This window comes from Canis lupus, chromosome 25 (genome assembly GCF_003254725.2).
Source record: "Canis lupus dingo isolate Sandy chromosome 25, ASM325472v2, whole genome shotgun sequence".
Taxonomy (NCBI): Eukaryota; Metazoa; Chordata; class Mammalia; order Carnivora; family Canidae; genus Canis; species Canis lupus.
This window is the reverse complement of record NC_064267.1, coordinates 25147303-25163028: the sequence shown is the minus strand read 5'-3', so window position 1 is coordinate 25163028 and position 15726 is coordinate 25147303. Positions and strand designations below refer to the sequence as shown.

Sequence of the window (15726 nt, the reverse complement as noted above, 5' to 3'; positions counted from 1 at the left end):
CCAAATGGGGGCTGAGAGCTCACTCTTTCCACACCCACCATGCATCCAACAGCCACAGTGCCCAAGAGAAACAGGATAGAGTGTAAGTGTAGAGGCTCAATTTTGGTTCTCCTTTTAAAAAAAAATTATCCTACCAAAGCAGCTCTTTAGTTTTACTACCTGTAAGAATATCAGGGTAAATAGCGAAGCCCCTTCTTCTTTAGCTCACAGGAAGATGGCAAGATTCATTTTCTAGTGAGTGGCTCTCCAGGAAAATATAGAAATGCAAAAATACTAACATCTTATTATTTTCTAAAGACCAGTTGAATATTCAAGGAGCAAATATTGTAATTGAGATTTAATGTGGGGAAAAATAGTTTTTTGGTTTTTGGGTTTTTTTGGGGGGTTTGGGTCTTTTTAAATTTATACTTTGAGGTTTGGATACTTTGCATATGTGAAAATCGAATAATTGACACACATATATGTGAAAATGATATATGCAATTTAAACCAATTGTGCAATTATATTTACTCATATATGACTTGATTCTCTGGTTTCTCAATCCCTCTTGGTCCACTCTACCTTCCCACAGACAGAAGCTTTTGCATTGGAGAAGTTTTACCGTTTCTCAGACACGGTAAATTCACTTTCTTAACTCTAAGTAGAGGAATGTGGTCATCAGTGAAAAAAGCAGACAGCATATTCTGCACCTAGGCAGTGTTTGGTGGGGAAACACAGCCCCTTGCATATTTAAAGCCAAACAACCACCATCTCCCTTCAACCAAGGATATTCTCTTTTTCAAACTCCAGTTGTCTTCCCTCACTCAGTAAAAAGATATTTAAATATTATCCTTCACCTAATCAACTGAGCTATTTGATTGGTCAAAGTGATTTTTAAATATATATCAAGCAAAAATAACATATATAATTTCATAATAGTCTCCATGAAAGAAATAGTCATTTGTTTTGACAAAATTAGTTCCAAAATTAATAGAAAATTTATTTGTACAAAGAAGTTCTAAATGCATCCTTTCTGGTCAGAAAATAGAGGCCTAAAAATAAGTCAAAAATAAAATACTTTGTCCAACCTATGTATTTTTAGAATCCTTTTTTAATGTTAAGATAAGTTGAGATTCTTTATAATAAATTAATAATTTTGGTTTTGATAGCAGCATCCTTTGAAATGATTACAGAGCAATCACAAGGTCACATGTCCAAGTATAGTAGCTAAATAGTTAGAAAAGTAGTCTATATTACAGCATATTGATCATTGGACTTGGCCACCATAATATAGCATTCAATGTTGGATTTAAACATACACAAGCCAAGAATTCAAGCTGGGGAATCACAAACAGTCCAGTCTATTAAACTAAAATTTCTGGAATAAAGTGCATTTAAAAATACCTCCCCAGATAATTCTGTTGCACATCTTGGTTAAGAAGAAATAATGTTAGATGAACAGACCGGAAACATGTTATATTCATCTAATAGAAGGATTCTCAATTTCATAGCAGGTATCTAGAGCCAGTGTTATTTATAAGCACTTACTAAGTTTTCTTATATAATAATATGTAATCATTCAACTAATATTTTTCTACTAAATTGCATATTTGTTCCCAACCTAGCTAGCCACTCTATTTTTTTCATCCCTGGGGGAAAAAATTCATTTGATATGATTAGTTTTACTTAATTATCGTAACTATAACTTTGAAAAATTTTTAATTGCTTTGTATTTGCATAACACAAATGGCCTCTTTGGGAAAGAATATATTTAAATTTCTGGTAACTAAGCAGTTAATGCCTATAGGAGCTTTAGTATAAAAAATATATATTTACTAAATATTGCTTTACAAAACAATGCACAAAGAAGTCTGATGAAAAATTAGGTTTATCTCAGCAACAATCAATACATACTTATTTTTTAAAGAAGAAACAATATGGTAATGCAAATAGATTTGTTAGAAATTATACGCATTCCATTTATTTTGTAATATTCCCATCTTTGTGTAGATTTGGGGTTGATCATTTCAAGTTTTTGAAAACTGTTTTTCTCAACCTAACAACTCTCTGGGCTGACTGAATTCATCATTTAAAAAAAAGTATGTATTTTTCTTAGAAACAGTACGAGCAATCTAAATCTTTAAAACAAAATAGTCTAAATGAGTCTAAACATTGACCCAAAGCCCTTTATTTTCATGAGTATGGGTTTATATAGTTTTCCCAAGCACTTTAAGTTGGCAGAATAGATGAAGTAAATAAGAGAACTTCAGTATAAAAAGTTTGTCACAACAAAGGACCGTACGTTGATATAAATGTTATTCCTAGGAAAGTTTAAACTTGGTTCAGCATTGGCTTAGCATTCATATGGAATCTCTCATATCTTACTTTTTTTCTATTAAGGTACAAGCTGGTGAATCTTTGGTCTATTGTGAAAGAATACAAGTTTGCTCTTGTATCCAAATTTCCCCACCCCACACTGTCATAGCCTGTTATGTGTTGGTTACCCACTGCACCATGTCATAGACGCTTATTCCCAGTGCTGTGTATGTGTGGGTGTGTGCATGATATGAAAGTATTTTGGTGAGAATTTGCTCTTCCCACATGTGATATAATTACTTTAGCCTGCAGGATTATAAAGACGTGCCATAATGTTTCTGAATATATGTTATTTGTTGAGATAAATGGATGATTTAGGGTTGCATTTCACGTAGCTTCTTCTGCATCACGAGGTAATGATGCAATGGTTTGCAGAGATAAAACATTCACATGGTATTCTAACACTTTTATCTTCCTGATTTATTGTATATTTAATTATTATTTACATACTCAAATAAAATAAAAAAGGACTCTGAGTTCTAGATTTGAGAAACAATGATCAAGTTTCTATTCTGCAAGGCACGATGGTTATCTTTTTAAGATTAAGATATCATTGACTACATTTTGACTACCTGTACAAAAAACTTGTCATTATTTATTGCCTTACATATTTACATGCTGTCTTACTTCAAAAATAACTCAAGGTAACTTCTAAGAATAACAAATAATTGTTTTTTTCTGCCCTCTACAGTTTTTTAGCCCTATAGTCTTAGGGCAAACAAAAATATATATGGAAACTCTTTTGAAGGAATGAGGCTCTACATAGTTGAAAGCAATGTGGCACCCATATATTCTAAATTACTTCATAACATTTCCATCCTAGGAATATTATGGGGTATAAGATATTATTTTAGTAGGAAAATGTTTCCTATAAATTTCTGACATGTCTAAGGAAAAGCAGTTTTCCAATAATTTCAAACTAAAGTATATTTGAATGACTCTGATATATAGGGATTCAAAATTTCATCCTCTCAAGGAAAACAAAAATAGTAAGAATTTAATGACTTCCTGCAAACAAATATTCAGAGTTTGTGTTAAACAGAACTGAGGGGGGCACTTGGCGGGACGAGCACTGGGTGTTATGCTATATGTTGGCAAATTGAACTCCAATAAAAAAATAAATAAAATAAAAATAAAAAAATAAACAGAGCTAATTCTTAGAGCTATATTCCCTCTGAAATATGTGTTTAGGAAAATAGTACTCAAACTAATCTCTACTTAATCTAATTTCATATGTGTTTTAGTGAATTACATCTCAAAATTAACTAAAATACATATAGTGCTTTTTACACATGTTGTCTATTATAATGTATTATTTATGTCACTCCATAATTCTGAGTTGGCACTGAATGAATCTAGCATATTGTGCTAGAAATAAATATATAGGTATTTTCAAAAGTTATTTCATTGATTTCTCATCAATCCTTTTGTATGTATTCCATTTTTATATTATTTTATTTTAAGCATTCATCTTTTCAAGCTTACATTTTACCATTTAATAATTTCCAAACCATTTCTGAATCTCAATTCAATATGCCAAACATAAATTTGGCTAATTCATAACTAATTTATATGTCACCAAAGATATGCAAAATTCTCCTAGAAACTAGATTTCAAAGAATTTTATATTGACAATTGATGTGCAACTATAAAGTATTTTTAACCTCATCTATAATTATACTCTTAGCTTTCCATTTCAAAGTAATGAAATGTATACAGATGTATTAAACTGAATATTTTATTTTAAGCTGGCATTTATTTTAGAAAAGCATTTTCAATTTATTCACATATTTCATCTTACCTCAGAATTTTCTAAGTGATGGCAATTTTTCCCAACAAAAATAAGCCGCTGTTATGTTTATTAGTAACTTTTTTCAAAATCCACACACTTTGAAATCATGCAAGTGGAAATTAATAGCAATTCACTTTTCCTTCCTTTGTCACTTTCCTATTTGGCGATTAGAAGTTACAGAAAACTATTTAAACAGGTCTTTCTGTGTAAATAATATAATAAATAATAAATTATTTAAATAATAAATAATAAAAAATGTTTATCATATATAGAACACTCAAAGGCACCTACCAGGGGAGAAACATTAGGATGAAAAAAATATATTTAATGCTATTGTATCTCACAGCAGTTCACACAATAAATCATCACTCATGCTGTCTTAGAGGCTTCATGTTTTATTACCACTCACTAGCAAGCTTCATGCTTTCACCAATCTACACTCAAAAATATGATTTGTTCTTCTTTTTGGTCATTTTGAGGATAGGAAATTAAATCTTATCTTACATGTATGTTAATATATATATTTTTTGTGGTGGAAATGAAACCATTCAACTGAATGACTAAGCCTACCCTTGAATTTTCTATTTTTAATATTTCTAGTTATAAATATGCATGTTAGCATGAGTCAGTCTTAGCCTAATTCTCTAATAAAATGAGAAACCATATAGAATATTTCACAATGCAGTACTGATGCTTAATTACCAAAACATTTTTCTTTCAAACAGTAAAAACAGGTCCTCCTGTAGAAAGAATAATATACTAACTAAATAGGTTTTTACATTTTTCATTGCCTACCCTTCTAACTTGTTTAAAGCATACCTAGGAGGTTTTACTTGTAAATAAATTAAGCTATCTCTTCAATTTTACCTTTTTAATCAGCCACGTTCTTTTGCTCATTTTTAGTTTATTCTATTTAATCTTTATTACCGCTTATATTTTGAGTTGGAAAGTGCTTAATTTTATGAATATTAAATATTGGCTAACACATAGCATCAGAGTCAAAAATTTTAGATGTTTGTCTAAATATTTGCTTGGGTGGCCTTCAGTCAATCAGAAACTCAAGCTGAAGATACCTGCAGAAAACTGAAATATTTTCAAGAAATATTTGAGTACTAATTGGAATAAAGAATATCACTCTCTGCACATCTAAACATACATAAACACATGATAATTTTATGACTGAGTTTTACAAAACAAAGAAATTAGTTTGGTCATAAAATAGTTTAATGCACCTTATAATATAGTAATCTAATACTAATAGTGAACTATTAGAAATGTTTCATCCATGCTTAAAATTATTTTTTTAATATTTTTTTATTTTTTAACTTTTTTTAAAGATTTTATGTATTTATTCATAAGAGAGAGAGAGAGGCAGAGACACGGGAGAGAGAGAGAGAGAGGCAGAGGCACAGGCAGAGGGAGAAGCAGGCTCCATACAGAGAGCCTGACGTGGGACTTGATCCTGGGTCTCCAGGATCAGGCCCTGGGCTGAAGGAGGTGCTAAACCGCTGAGCCACTGGGGCTGCCCCATGCTTAAAATTATTATTTTAAGTGCAGCCTTTGAAAAAAACTGCTATATTGCACTGTTGGGGATTTACCCCAAAGATACAAATGCAATGAAACGCCGGGACACCTGCACCCCGATGTTTCTAGCAGCAATGGCCACTATAGCCAAACTGTGGAAGGAGCCTCGGTGTCCAACGAAAGATGAATGGATAAAGAAGATGTGGTTTATGTATACAATGGAATATTACTCAGCTATTAGAAATGACAAATACCCACCATTTGCTTCAACGTGGATGGAAGTGGAGGGTATTATGCTGAGTGAAGTAAGTCAGTCGGAGAAGGACAAACATTATATGTTCTCATTCATTTGGGGAATATAAATAATAGTGAAAGGGAAAATAAGGGAAGGGAGAAGAAATGGGTGGGAGGTATCAGAAAGGGAGACAGAACGTAAAGACTGCTAACTCTGGGAAACGAACTAGGGGTGGTGGAAGGGGAGGAGGGCGGGGGGTGGGAGTGAATGGGTGACGGGCACTGGGTGTTATTCTGTATGTTAGTAAATTGAACACCAATAAAAAAAAAAAAAAATTAAAAAAAAAAAAAAAAAAGAAAAAAACTGCTATAAGCCAGTCATTTAACAACCATAACAAAATCACATGACTTTTTACAGTCCAAGGGTCCTTGCTCTTTCTCCTTCTATGGCTTCCTGGACTGCAGATCAAAGTCTGGCCCAACAGAGCTGAGACTCTATTTCTGAAGAAGTGAGATGTCTCCATGTGCCCTATCTCAAGGGCACACCCCAAAAATACTTGTGCTGTTTCATAGAACATATTCAAAACACTAATGATTCTTGATTCCAGAAACTAGATTTGCAAAGAACCTTAGCAGCCAGAGAGCAGAACCCATCTATTATAACAATTCTACAGTGGAGGGTATGGCAGGCAGCAAGGTGGTCTTTTCAGTTTTAAGAGGTTGGTTAACTTTTAGGACAACAGTACAAGAGTACAAGACAGTCTGCAGAGTAAGCAATTGCACTGGCCTATTTTACATGGTACTTTGTTGCTAGTTCGGTTTTTAAAATATCTAACCGGACAATGATTCAGGTTGTTATTAGTATTTTCCTTTCAGAGTGTGCATTATGCAATTTCCATAATATTATAATTATAATAAAGAAAATATTTTTAAAAATGTTATAGCTATAATTTGAGTACTTTATCACAGATTTTATATTCTTTCCCTCACCCTAAAAAAAACCCTGCTAGAAAGTGCCTGTCATCTTTCCCTGGAATAAGAAACCAAGAATCTGAGAGTTAAATAATTAAGATGATCCAGACTCCTGGCAATAGATGAGAAAGCCGTGGAATTCCTTAATTTTACATTTGCATTTTGAATGTCAATCTTGAGTCAGATTTTGAACTTGGACCATTTAATGTTTTTGTGACATAGGAAATAATTGAAAATTACTTCCCATAACATGTATTTTTAATAATGCAAATACCCAAGCTATTTTCATGTTTTTAGAACCTAAGGTCTCCTCAACATCTTGTTATTGCCATTGCCAAGGAATATGTATTTGAACAAGACATTTTCATAAGGGAAATGTTTTCTTTGAAATTAAAAGTTTCTACTTTTCCAATTCTACAACTAATTGGAAATATGATATATTAGTGAAATCATATTCCAGTTGCTTTGAAGCACTAAATCACACTGTAACATATAATTATCTGAAACCTATTGCTGAGGATATCCTTAGGCCCCATAGATTTAAAAATGGGTAAAGATACAAATCATTAGATTACCTGACATATAGCCCTATCTAGAAACAGCCTTACTGAAAAGCAGAAATTATTAAATAATAATAGTTAAATGCTAACACAAAAGTCATCCCAGAGTATGTTTTCATAAACTGCCACTTAAAATGTAAATTAGAGTAAGAGAGGAATCCAAACAGTGTTACCTCACTAAAAATTCAAGCCTACCAGGATAGACACATTGTGCCTCTTGGAAACCCTTGTTTCTATACTTGGCTGTGCATTCTAATCACCTAGAGAGCTTGGTGGAGATGGAGTTATTGGAACAACCTAAAGGCTAAGGAGTACAAACTTCCACAATTGCCCATCCGGAAAACTGGATCTCACAACCCCTCCCAGTGATTCCAAGACAGGTGTTAGACTTGTATGAGAAACAATGCCTTCCCCTAGCCTGTCATTATTGCATAAACATAGAATGATGGCAATCTTACAAGCTGTTGCCAAATTGTACAGGGGACAAATGATACATAAAGACAATTAAGTTTAAATTGTTCAAATGTGTCATCTTTTCTATTAAAACCAACATCCAAATGTCAAGTAGCTTTGTTCATTATAGCACTATAGCTCTGATTACAGGTTTGAGGAAGCAATCATGCTTACAAGACAGAAATAAGCTTTCAGTTCATATGTCATTTACTTAACTTTACAGAAGGATAAAAGGCAGGAGAAACAGCAGAGAAAGTTCCCAATCTTCCACTAATTGGGAGGCTTCACAGGACTCAAGTGCACAAGATGCTTTGTCCCCTCACCCACAGAGAGCACAGATGTCTTCCTGGTTAAAGAAAGAGATATAGTATCATAAGAAGCAATGATTCCTAGAGCTAGAAAATGCAATCATGAACCCAGAACCATTATATCAAGTATATAATATGTATCTGATATATTGCATCAGAACCATTATAACACAAAAGTACCTGTGAGGCAGAAAGAACAGAACTGTATCCCAGCATTGCTCCTGACCCAGAAACTAGAAACTAGTTGAACCACCAGAAACTAGAAACTTATTGAAGGAATTCCTCATCACTGTAACTCATACCCACATGATCTGCACACTCATCCAGGGAACCAGCCAGCTCTTTATGTCCTTGTCACCCTGTCATTAATAGTAAGTGTTTCAATTGCTCATTTCAACTTCTATTTAAATGCCTTTGCTATGTTGTTCTCTTGGGCCATTTTATACACTGGTCATGTTTAAATGTATTCCTTTGTCCAATGAGATCTGTTCCAGGAGCCCAAACTGATATAAAAAATGCTTTGTTCCGAGCCATTAACAGTATTTTCAGCTTTGGCTTGTTACAGTACAAACAAAGCCCAAGATAGACTGTCTTATATCTGCCAAAATCCATTGAATCCTCCAGGAACCATAATCAAGGACTTTAGGATTCCATTTGCCAGCTATGTGTTAATACTCGTCCTCAGGAGATTTAGCTCGGAGGCAATTTTCAAGCAATATATTCTTTCATTAATATTCAGGTCAAGCTCTCACTACACCAGTGGCTCTATTGCACAACAGAGAAATGTGTCATGGTTTTGTCCATTGCTGCATGGCTTGGACACCACCATGGCTGCATCCACGGCCAGTCCAAGACATCTGCTTTGGCATTCTAGTCCCCTTCTGAGTCAGTGACTAGGCAGGGATTACTTGACCTAATTTAATTCTACCCTGGAATGTTTATAAGGCATTTCATCACCCACCCGGTTGTTGTTCTTAGTTGTCCATTTAAACTGGCCCATTTGCCTGACCACAAGGCAATGCCATTGGCTAGGGCCAGGGGTCTTTGAATATCCAGATATTGCTCCCAGAGCGAGAACCAGTTCTTCTGATACTGCCATGCATATTGGTTCTCAAGTTAGCCTATTTTGTAGACTTACCTTGCTTTCTTCAACTACAATTTTTTATTTGATTGCAGATATGGTAGGAGTCCTGACCTTCCATATACGTTTCATTCGGTGGGCCAGGTGACCTTCTTTGTCTCAGTGAGAAGAGAATCAGGAGGTCCGTACCACTCTGAGTGGCTCACATGGAATCTCCAGTCCACTGTCATATAGGCCACCTTCTCATGGGTATTATTTACTTCACCTGAAGTAATTCATAAGTAATTCCCCTTAGCTTGTTCCTAAATGATATAATTTTTACTTCGATTGAAATACCTTTTTGGTATTACCCATCATAATATTTAGATATTTGAAGCCTAAATATACCTAAGATGCCCCCAGTTTCCTTCAGTTTGGGGACTGTTTCTACCAGAGCCCAGGAGAATGTCAGTAGTCATCATTCAAATAGATTATATCTACTCAGAGTATCCAGAGTTTTCCTGTCTAGAATCCTGGTAGCAATCTTAAGGTACCATTATTGAGCCTTTTGCAGAAATTCCAGTCTACATGTTTTTTTTTTTAATTTTTATTTATTATTTATGATAGTCACAGAGAGAGGGAGAGAAAGAGAGACAGGCAGAGGGAGAAGCAGGCTCCATGCACCGGGAGCCCGACGTGGGATTCAATCCTGGGTCTCCAGGATCGCGCCCTGGGCCAAAGGCAGGTGCCAAACCGCTGCGCCACCCAGGGATCCCTACATGGGTTTTAATAGCAGATTTCCATAGAGTGGATGAATGTAAGGCCTCAGAGAGGCTCCATGGGTTATTGCCTGCCTCAGACCTCTCATAGCTTACCCTGTTCAGTCTGTCTTCTAGTCACTTTATGCAAGAGGGCCAACAGAAATAAAGATGTATCTGCCAAATTTCAAATAGTGCTACAGTAATTTTTCTTACAATGGGATGCAGAAGACATAACAGTTTGTCCTTTATCATTTGTAAATTGTTTCTAGTGCTTTATCCAGATTGTTTCCAGAAACTGACTGATGGGGCTGAGCCCTGAATTTCAGCTGGATTAGTTAGCCTCCTTCACCTAGTCACATGGGTCACTAGTTTCCAAACTCTCTCTTGACTTTCTGCTCAGAGAGCAGAGTACCATTTATCACTAACTTTCTTTTGACAGTGGCCTGGACCAAACTATTTCCAACCAGCTTGTGATAATATCCTGGAGAACTCAGGTTTTGTTAATTGGGTCTACCCCATTTGAAGACACACAGTGTCAGACTTTTTCCTTTTTATCGACCTTAAAAGGGAAGCCCTGTTCAAGTCTGTCAAAGCATACCAGCCTTGGGGTGCCTGACTAGTTCAGTGGGTGGAACATGCCACTCTTCATCTTGGGGTTGTAAGTTTGAGCCACACGTTGGCCATGTAAAGAGAACTTAAAATCTTAAAAAATCAAACAAACAACAACAACAACAACAAAACAAAAACGGCATACCAACCTCCTTTCTCTTGAAACTCTTTGGGTTTTACCATTTATCACGGTAGAAGCTGGTCGGTGACTTCTTTAGTGACCCCAGGTGGTCAGCGATCAGACTGAAGGCCCCATTTGGCATTATCACAGGCCAGATAGAACTAGTCTACAGAAAATTAATGAAGGACTAGCACCCCTGCTTCCACTATATTCTTAATCAGAACTAAGAGTTTCATTTACCTTCCTGGGGTCTTGTACTGTTTGATAGTTCCCATAGAGGAAGGTTTAGGCCATTCTTAGGGCTTCTTGTTTTAGTACATCCATCCAATTACAACTAGGCTAAGAAATGACAGCCAAGATCAAGTTCAATCCAGAAAGGACAAGATACTTCATCATGTGTCACGTCCTTTCCAAATATGCATTGAGCCGAAGGAGGTACCATCCACTGATACCAAATTCAGGACTGGGCAAGGAGAGCCTGGCCTTCAAGCCAGTCTTCTTTGTTTCAAATGCCTTAATGGATAGAGTAAATTCAGCAGTCCATATCAGTGCCTTTTGTTTCCATTCCCTATCAGCATCATTGATTTAACTTCTGAGATGAAAGCAGCAGATTTAACAGGGTTCCTTAAGGGAAGCAGCTGCCGGAACTGCAAGATTTCCTTCCTCTCAGCTGGCAATAATGTGCCAGGAAATCTTTCATAGGACTCCTGTTAATATTCATTCTGTGTCTTAAAAGCTACCTAAAGAGAGCTAATAGATTTACCTCTGGCCATGATCTTTCTTCTAAATAGCCCAGATAGTTTTCCCATCAGTGAAACTCAGCATGGCAACTATAAAAGTGTCCCTGTGAATCGCATCTAACCTCCTGCCTTTCCAAAAGGAGAGCCACATGGGAAACCCATGCCCTGGGGGACTCCCCTAATTGTCCTGTCTACCAGAGTTGAATCAGAGAATGTGGTTTGGGTAGGCTTATTTTTATTGATCATGTGGCCAGCCCAAGTTTGCTACTACCCTTAACATAGCTACTTCTTCCAAAGGGCTGTTCAATTTCACAGCAGTGAGAGAAGCAGGCAGCTGGTTCCTCAGCGCAGATTCATACCATCCTAGGCCTTCCCCACTCCAAAAGTGTCACTGATTACATGCCTGCCAGGAACTGCAGCAAATTAGAAGTTAGCATTCACAGACAACATTGTTTTCATGTTTTTCATTCCTATGTCCACTAACCTAAGGGTGCTAGAAGGCATAGATTCCCCAGTTATTGTCTGGTACTTCACAGTAAAGAGCACCAGCTTCTTTCTGTTAAAATTGCTTTATCCAAAATGGTAGACATAAGCCACATGTGGCTATTGAGCACTAGAAACGTAGAGTGTGAACTGAGACGTATTAAAAATATATACTGATTTCAAAGACTTAGGATGTAAAATATCTCTTTAATTGTTACTTTGACTAATGTATAAATCATATTTAGGACATAGTAAGTTAAAAAAGAAAATATAATAGTAAAATTAACTTCACTTGTTTCTTTTAACTTGTTAAAATGTAGCTAAAATTTAAACTGAGAATTATACAGGTGGCTTTCATCTGTGGTTCACATTAGATTTCTTTTATATATAAATTTTTAAAGATTTTATTTATTTATTCATGAGAGACACAGAGAGGGAGGCAGAGACATAGGCAGAGGGAGAAGCAGGCTCTCTCCGGGGAGCCTGATATAGGACTTGATCCCAGAACCCTGAGCCAAAGGCGGATGCTCAACCACTGAGCCATCCTACATTATTACATTTCTATTGGACAGGGATGCAGGATACTCAGTCTTTTCCAGTGTTGCTTGCTTGGGGTTGCAAAGAAGTACTATCAGGATTAAATGCAATGTCCTTCCACATCACAAGTGGACTTTCATGCAACATCCTTCCAAGTACCAAGTGGACTTCAAGAACAGGCATGAAGCTGCTTGCTTTACTTGCTCTAATTTCTCTTTCTGCCAAGTGGTTTCAGTTTCACAGACAATCAACTAAATAGGATATAAGAAATTAATTGTATTCTGAGCCACTTTCCCTTCAGTTCTGTTACCCCGGTCTCCTTCAGTTTTATTTCATTAATCACCCATCTGCCAACACAACCAGGGAGAATTCTGTGTCATTCACATTACAATCGTAAGATTTATCCCAGTTATTTTCTGCAGCGCTCTAGCTACCTCAAACGCAGGGGTGAATCAGGATCACACTCTCTTCAAACTTCCTCCCAGAACTTTGGGCCATACTGAGTCTGAAACGATTGGAAAGCCCAGCCAACTTCTGTCACCACCACTGAAATTCAGGGTTATAATCGTCAATCAAACCCTCGACACAGGCTTTAACCTATTGTAAAATTTGCTCAGTCCTGCAGGAGCATGTGAGACAGCCGACACATCAGACACAGCATCTTCATCTCATCAGGAGGCAGGGCATTGGCTGAAGAGCACAGCTGCTTTTACCCTCATCCACAGGTGCCAGGAGTTGCACTGCCAGGGACAAACGTCAAGGCACATATTATCACACTGACACAGAAAAGCCACAGCCTTGATTTCTTACCAAGCTTGTATACATTCTGGTCACGTAGGCCAGAGGCCTTCAGGCCCCACACAGCAACCCCTGTGCAGTAAATGTAGAAAATTCCACGTTCCCCATTTAGCTTAACTATTGTTTTCAAGGAAATGATGCTGAAAGGATCAGCAGCCATTCATCAGCCCGGACCTGATGTTAACCCTCTACTCGCAGTTCTGTGGAAAGATGCAGTTGAAAATAGTGTAGGTGATCACTGAATATCTTAAATCTTAAAAAGATTTTTTTGAGATGAGCAACGGCGGGGGCGGGGAGGGGATGTGTCTCCAAAAGTTTGAAAATAAGTTCTTCAGAAGAGTTAGAAAGGTAGTCAGTGGGGGTAGGGGGTTAAAAAAAAAGAAACGAAGAAACGTCCAGTTATAGGATAAGTACTAGGACTATAACGTATATGACCTCTAGAGCTATGACTGGTACATGATCTACAGAAAAGTTGGGAGGAGAGTAGTTCCTAAGAGTTTTCATCACAAGAGATTTTTTTCCTTTTTTCTTGTATCTATGTGAGATGATAGGTATTAACTAAACCTATTGTGATAATCATTTCACCATATTTGTAAATCAAACCATCATGCTGTATACTTTACACTTACACAGTGATATATGTCAATTGTTTCTTAGTAAAACCAGAGGGAAAAACAAAGTAGATTCTACTTTATTAAACACAGCAGCTAGAATCCTAAAATTCTAGTATTTTTGTAATTTATCTATTCATTACCTCAACTAACAAGCAGCCTTCATTGTAAATGTTCACTGAGAAATTACTTTTTTTACATTTTGAGACGGATTTTTTTCAACACATGGGTCTATATAAGTTAAGAAATTATTTTGTACTTTAGCATTCAGCTGATTTACACACAAAAATTATACAAATTATCCAAACAAACTACACGTTCTTTCTGGAATATAAGCACCAACATGATTTTCTAAACCATAAGGATGCTACTTTAGCACTTACATAAAAACTTTAATTTCTTGTATATACACTTTTCCCTAAGAATGGAAAATTCAAGGCAAATAATAATTTAGCTTTAAAATTTCCATGGTAGATAAAAAAATTGCCAGTATAAATCAACATCCTTATTAAAGAGTACTGAAAAATCAATTTCTAACTTTTATAAGATTACAATAGTAGTTATGTAATTAGGATCATCAGCTTTTATTTCAGACTTGTTTCCTCAAAATTCAATTGCTTATGCAGGTAAGGTATTTTCCAATAGTTATTTGTTTTTGTGTGTCATGTGAAATTGCCTTACTCTATAATTCCCCCAAAAAACTATTTTACACATTATTACATCAACTTTGATCATCTTTTCATGTTTAGAACCCATTTTAATTTCCATTTCTCATTTTCATATTTTGCAATATACTGTTTATTGAGCCTCTACTTTCACAGACCCAGAATTATTTTTCAAGAGTTTGAGTCAATTCCTTTTGTCTCCTATATTACCATTAAAAATACTTACATAAAGGAGAGCTGTAACAACTTTATAAAATGTCATCTTTTAAACTCTCAGTTTTAGGAACAAAAAAATCCAATTAATTGGCAATCATCTACTGTTACATTCTAAATAAGTGCATTAAATTAAATTGCTCATTAATGAATTTCATAAATTTCTAAATACCATATTTTCCTATAATGAGCACATTTCATTTATCATATTTTTATTAAATGATTTTTCTTTTAAATTTTGGTTTTCTTTTCATGTACATATAATGCATATCTGGAGGATTCTTTAATTTACAACTTTTAAGAGAAAAGTAACAATACCTTTTCAGAACATAATAGGTTAAACAATTTTCTTTAACTTGAAATAAATTCCTGCTGAATTTCATTCATAATTTCAACTCAATCAGTGTACCTGAAAAGTAATTGCATGTAAACTAGAATGTGTGACTACCTTATAGTCTTTCAAATGGGTTACTGTAAAACAGAGTATTATTAAGTGAGGATAACAAAAACCAGGCAGTGTTCTTGAGCTAGACTGTATTTTCCAATTAAGTAACATTAAAATCATAGGAAATAAACATTAAAATTTGCTGTTATGAAAAAGAAAAATCCAGTCAATGATCTTGATATTTTCCCCTTTGACAACATATATTTATACATTTAAACACATAAAAAACCTAGTCTATGAAAATATAAAATATCCCAATAGATTCTTTTTCTCGTTGAATTTATTTTGATGTTCTAGCAATATGTAGACAATACCAAAATGTTCTGCTTTTCCAACAAAACATATTATTTGAGAGCTTCAGATTTCTTAATGGACACATTAATATGATAGAGCAGGATAAATCAGTAAAACTTCAATGGGGGAAAAAAAAAGCAACTCAATCTTTATATGCTTCAGTTACCTTTCCAATACAATAATGGTAACAT

At 35.3% G+C, this 15726-nt stretch overlaps 1 protein-coding gene across 7 annotated transcripts in view; it reads left to right on the top strand.

Annotated features, from left to right (window-relative positions):
- GLRA3 (glycine receptor alpha 3) overlaps nucleotides 1-15726 on the top strand; it is a 207616-nt gene that overhangs the window by 158846 nt on the left and 33044 nt on the right. The window contains exon 9 of one of the 7 annotated variants that reach the window (XM_049101299.1): nucleotides 572-616. The exons of the other annotated variants lie outside the window; for them this stretch is intronic. Coding sequence (XP_048957256.1) covers nucleotides 572-616 — 45 coding nt within the window. The remainder of the gene's footprint in view (nucleotides 1-571; nucleotides 617-15726) is intronic. 7 annotated transcript variants of the gene reach the window in all.